General features: G+C 39.7%; 1 protein-coding gene across 1 annotated transcript in view; it reads right to left on the bottom strand.

Moving 5' to 3' along the window:
• Positions 1 to 3,138: 3,138 nt before the first annotated feature.
• The window catches only part of eif3hb (eukaryotic translation initiation factor 3, subunit H, b), a 93,355-nt gene continuing 90,074 nt past the window's right edge, over positions 3,139 to 6,419 (bottom strand). Inside the window, exon 8 of the mRNA XM_064348425.1 lies at positions 3,139 to 3,423. Within this exon, the coding sequence (XP_064204495.1) occupies positions 3,326 to 3,423 (98 nt within the window). The 3' untranslated portion in view covers positions 3,139 to 3,325. The remainder of the gene's footprint in view (positions 3,424 to 6,419) is intronic.

Below are 6,419 nucleotides of genomic sequence, written 5' to 3'. Positions count from 1 at the left end.
GAAGTGGTGGAAGCCTTTTTTTTTTGCATGCTTTACTGATAGCTTTACAGCAGGACGGAATGAGAGGCGAGCTGAAAGCTGGACGCATGTCATCTGCAGGAAATGAGAGGGGTCTGCTGCAGAGAAGATAATGGTATTGGACCAGGGAAGTGTTTAATGAATGTCTTCTGTTCTTACAGTTCACATTCACAACAACAACAGCATACATGGCAGCTGCAAACCCTGTCCCTAAACTGCAAAATAAGTCAATCCTAAGTATTTTAGTCTTATATTTAAACTTGAAATCTTTTATTTCTATTACTTTTTTTTGCTAAATAAGACAAGATTGCCAATGAGGTGATTGCTTTGGTCAAGATTTACTAATGGGGTAAGATTATTTCACTTGTAAAGCAAAAAGTACCTTGGAACAGGCTAATATTTTATTAATTAATATAGAAAATGCAAATGGTAATTCCAAGGGGAAAAAAAAAAAGATTTCAAGTGTCATTACAAGACTGAAAAGACTTTTCAGACTTTTATGCAGTATAAGAAGAAACAAAATAACCCTACTGTGATAAATGGATGACAAATCATTTATCTTTCCAAAACAATGCGGTGGCTCTCATTATTGTTATTTTGTATTTGCAGTCAGCTACAGGCCTGGAGTGCTGAAGTACTGCACATTGTCACATACTTTGATTGTTTTTAATCAGTTTTTCCAACTGTGGTCTATTTTTATTGTTATGGTCTTATAAATGAAACACTGTCACTGGAATAAAATTATATCCTGCAGCAATAATGTTCAAATAACATCAGTTCAGTAAACACTGATATACTTGCAGTTATTCCATTGCTGTTCAATCTACTGGCATTTTTGAGCAAGAACCAAAAGGTAGAAAATGGATGGACAATAACAGACAAAGGTAGATAGGACACCCATGGAGTGGACTTTGATTCAGGGACTAATGAAACAAGGCCCAAAGAACCTGGATGGTACTCAAAATCAAACTGAGTAAGTAATCTGACCCAGCAAGATAAAAAGAAAACTACATTCAACTCAATTTGTTCCGAAACTTCAAAATCACACTCAACTCTTGGAAATCTGACCTAAACATTTAATTAGACCCCCCAGTATAATGAAAACCACACACACCCATAATTTAACCTCACATGATCAGAATCAGACACTCAACCCAATATAGTTTACCCAACGGGGTTGTAAGAATCATTGACATTCTGATCTGCAACACACATCTACATTGCAATAATGAAGGCTGGTTTGTACTGATCAAGTTACTTTCAGCACCCTTGCTCTAGCTGTGTGGAGAAGAATATTTTGTCATTCATAGCTGACACGATTTCATCAATAATTCAACAAAAGAAACAAGCAAGCGTGCCTTCTCAGACAAATACAAGGTCTCATCTCAAAGAATATCAAATCTGAGATGGGCCTGGTAACATGGATTCAGAAATCAATGTTCACAGAGCCCCCAACACAGATCAATAGTGGGGTTTGAGGGGAATTTCTCATCACATACTACTGGCTCATCTCCACAGTAGTTGTTCTTTTCCACACTACCCCTTCCCTCAGTCCACAAAATTGCGACACTGCACAGAACCACCACGCCTCAGATTCATGAGGGAAGTTACCAAAGGCACCTGTAAGCAAGGCCACTTCTCACAATCCAAATCTTCACCTTCTGTCAAGCATAAACATTTTACCAGTTGTGGTGCTCATTTTGTGTGGGCTATTTAATCTTTTAAAAAAATAATAAGAATACATTAACAGTCAAGTTGCATCAACCATAATGATATCTGTTATTCATAAAAGTCCTGTGCATTGCATTTCCCTGTGGCTTTCATACTAGGCAACATCAACGAATGAAATTCAACCACAGACTATTTTGAGATTTGTGCCAACCCAGGTGGTCATTTAATTCATGCCCTCAAATTTTGTTTCTAAAAGGCGGAAGGGAAGACTGATTCTACCCTCACAATTTGAACGATTGGAACATTAGACTTCTCAAGTTGCAGCTGTTCATGTAACCAACAGTCTTGGGTTCAAAAACAACAGCTTAATTGCCATTTAGGATTAAAATAGATTTTAACTAAACTTTTTAATTATAGTGGGAGTCAACCTGTGCAGCAATTACTGTAATTTGCCAGTAAAAGTGTGAAACGTTACTGTGAGACGCAGTTAACAGGAGTATCGAATTAATGAGACAGCACAGACATTATCTATTGAAGTTGCATGTTGCATAGCATAAAGTCCACTTCGAAAAATACTTCCAAAAATTGTTAAAAAATGTCGCTTGGAGAAGAGTTGAATGCAATGAAGTTGAATGAAAGTTTTGGGTTCAGACAGCCTAAATTTCATATTATTTATTTATTTTTTAAACAGATGGGAAGTTCAGAAGTTTGTTACTTGAAGAGCATGGAGCTTACAGTTCAGAAGAAAACGGGCAGATATAATGTGTACTTCACACACCTAGTATTAATTGAGGACAGTACTTGTACACACTGTAGGATAATGTAATTATTCAACGCCAGTCTCATCATACCACACTTACACAAATTTGTACGAGATTGAAAGATGGAAATACACCCTTCAATTTGTGAGATTAATATGATCATGGAGGCACACCACATTTATATCTACAAACACCCTGACAATTAACAGATGCAAAAGATATGAAAATCAGCAATGGATATTCAGAAAACCTGTTTTTTTTTTTTTGTTTTTTTAAAACAAAACAAAAAACAAAAGCCCCCCCAGGCTGTGAGAGCTTACCTTTATTACTCATCTTTATACGAATTTAAGAGAATTTCTCTGAGGTTCAAACCCATAACTACTTGAGTCACATAAAGGAGCGACTGAGGAGCTTACTTCACTGTCTGTAGCTGAGGGGATGCACATCACTCAGCAGTCCTGTCAGATTGGGGAGATTTTCTGGCTGTTACAGCACATTCGCTAGCAGACAGTGTAATGCCAGGAGCCGGCTCCATGACTGCTCACACTACACTCCACTGTATCTGGAGACATCCTCCTTTTCTTACACAGTTCCTACAATGGTGATTTTTTACCAGTTTCTGTCCTAAGGGGATAACATCTCAATTGCATTAAAACAGGCTTAAAAAAATGGACAAAACCATGAAACAGAAGGTGAAATATGCATTTTATTTCTACTTTTTTTTTGTATTAACACCCAATTTCAGAATGGACCAAATACATGGGATTACATTTAAAAAATGGCCTGCGCACTTTTCCCTTGGTAGCACGCGAGTACTTTGGGCAGCTTAGTCATGTGATCAGACAGCCAGCCCGCTCCTCTCCTCCGTCACCCCTCTAGCTGTTGTGCCCTTGGAGAGCTTCGGCCATGAAAAGCTTGCCCAGGTTCTGCGAAGTGAACTCTTTCACGTTCTGGCAGTAGGTGTTGATTTGACCTGCGGTAGGGGGAGAGAGGACACAAAAACAAAGACAGAGCGCCAGGTGAGTGTGGGTGGGCGGCAGTGACAGAGCAGCCTGCTGAACCGCGGCGGTGTTAATGTCCCATTATGTCCGGGGTGCGCCGCGCGACGGAACACGGTCCCTCTTTAAAGATTGGTTTTCTGCATGGCGAGGCCAGCACGCCTCTACGCTCATTTAGCTGAGCCGCTGTTTTAAACAACCACCAGTGACGGAGAAAGATGAGGTTTCTGAGCTCAGACTCAGAACACTCCATCACCCAGATCCGGCTTCTTACACAATATCTGCAGGGAAAGGAAAGAATGTAAACACAATCCTGCTGTCTAACATTAGTTAAGTTACAAAGATTGGGGACCTACAATGAAAAATGTGTTGCTGCTGATAGCAAAATCAAATTCAGAAGTGCTATAGCTTCCAAAAGTCTGACAACCTTATGCTCAATTTGAAAAAATCTTAAACAAGACCATCTGTGAAGCTTACACTGAAATTACAGCCAAATACCTGGGGGGTCATATTAGTTTTCATGTTCACTGTGACCTTTATTTTGAAGAGCTGCCTACCAGAAATTACAAACAGAATAATTAGAGTAAGAAATGAAAAGCTGATGTTATGCACATGCATACATGTATGTTTCCATATTACACCAAAATATGTTTTTAATCTTTTACTCTACTACATAATTATTCAGTAATACTTCCACTGAGTCTCCCCTGGCTGGGCTCCTTTGTGAGAAAGGCAATCTGGACACAGGCAAGGTGTGACCAAGAAGCAGCTGGAATAGATGTTCATGGACCAGTAGGGGGCACTTTTACTACTGCAGCAAATAGAAATCCAATGCTCCAGCACAGAGAGGGGGCACTATGATGGAGGTGCTGTCCTTCCGATGAGATGTTAAACTAAGGTCCTGACTCACAGTGGTCATTAAAAACCCAATGCCACTTTCAGAAAGAGCAGTGGTGTCCTGGTTAAATTCCTATTAAAACTGACATTCTAAATCTCGCCACCTTAACCCCTACATCTGACTGCAATTCCAACCAACTTCGACTCCCCAGGCATCACTGCAAACAAATCTAGTTCTCAGTTGACCTACTTGATTAAATAGGGAAAAAAATCATTAACAAGAGCCCCTTGATTTTAACCCTTGATCCACCCCTCAGAAAGAGCTAAAATCACATTTAAAATGCCAACACCACTTCAAATAACCCATCCAATCAACAAACAAGCCAACCCCCTTCTTGCCTTAAACAGAAATACAGACCCTGGATACATTCAAAATTGATCTAGAATGCTGTCCAACAGAACTGCATTTAATTAGCAGTAAACAAAAAAAAATTCTTGCATTGACATGAAGCAAAGGGCAGATGACACCTGCCTCGCCATCAATGTAATGATGTGGGTTGTTCAAAGGGAAGGAGATCAATTCACAACAGGAGATTATTTTATTGGTAAGAAACAACATATCAATTCATAGATTTTTGGTTCCTCTTCAAGGTTCTCCAGTAGCCCCCGGCTACCCTGATCACACGGCCTCGTTCTAACAGCAGACTATCCCTGAGAGTCACACGTGTGCCCGAGTGCTTTCTAAGTCAAAGCTGTGCTAATCCTTGTCTATCCAGTCTCATCCACAAATGAACTCCACATATTCAATTCCCACTGAGATAGAGGAGGTGGAGTTGCTTGCGTTTGCGTGCGTGTTTGCTTGTGTATGTGTGTGACTCAGTCTGATAACACACAAAGGGGACAGGGAGGTCGGAGTGGACTGCCTGCGCCTGTCGCTCCCTCTCCATGCTGCAGCTGGATGGATAAGTCACTGGAGCACGGTGATTTATCACCATGCCTCTAATCAAGTCCTATAAGGCCCGGGCATGAGAAGATTCAATGTCCTGAAGCAGCATATTTCTCATCACGTGCACACGCACAAATACACACACGCACACAAAATCTACATGTAGATTACATGTAGTATACATACATACATGTACGTAAACACACACTCTATCCTCAAAGATCATCTTTTTCATCCTCGATACAAACCGTGGTTTGTTAGCTTAACATTAGACTTATTGATTATAAATAGGCCTCAGTGCCTTCCAGCCTTCCGGAGAGTAACACTGATGTTCTCCACTACTGTACATTGCTCTGGATAAGAGCATCTGCCAAGTGATTGTAATTTAATATAAAAAGAAAAACCACCCAGTCAGGAACACTACCAATACTGTCCACAACCAATCATATCCAAAAGAATAATACCACATTATATACTCTGGTTTTGACTAATCTATATAACAATAAATGAAGGTATAATTGCATATATATTTGTGTATCATTGCATGGCAACCTGCGCAAAAACAAAAGGAGCTGTAGATGAACCAGGAGCAATATATGGCCACGTTAAAAATAAGCAACAATAAACTGAGAGTTGAGAAAACAACTTTAAAATATAAAAATCCTTTCTAAAATAAGAAATCCAAACACGATATAGAACAGAAAAGCCCACAGCATTTCTTGGCTGAATACAAAGTTGATAATTGAAATAGTTTAACTAGAAACTGACTTAAAGGTTAGCAGTGCATTTTACATCAGTCTGTCACGGGCAATGCACAGCATTACATGGATCATTTGGGGTTGTACACAGTGAAATACGACACGCACAGCTCATAATACAAATACGCTACACCTAACCTGTTAAAAGGACAGCTTTTAACATCTACTCATGGAAGGTTCTGGCATTTCCTGGTGTGGAAGGAGATGTGGTTCACTAATGTTCCCACCCAGAGCTCATGCAAGCAGTTCAAAATACTCACAACTCTAATGAAGGCATTGTGTTTAAATGGCGGCACTGCTGTGGTGCCTGCAGTCAAAAAGCGTACTAAGCTTCCTGTCCAAACAGATTTTCAGTCACTTTCCCTCAAAAAATTCTAGCAATTACATGCCTGTCAACCAATTTATCATTTGTAATTCACCTTTATACCTG

This window comes from Anguilla rostrata, chromosome 8 (assembly GCF_018555375.3).
Source record: "Anguilla rostrata isolate EN2019 chromosome 8, ASM1855537v3, whole genome shotgun sequence".
In the NCBI taxonomy this organism is placed as follows: domain Eukaryota; kingdom Metazoa; phylum Chordata; class Actinopteri; order Anguilliformes; family Anguillidae; genus Anguilla; species Anguilla rostrata.
The sequence above is the reverse complement of the archived record's forward strand: the minus strand, read 5'-3'. Positions and strand labels throughout refer to the sequence as shown.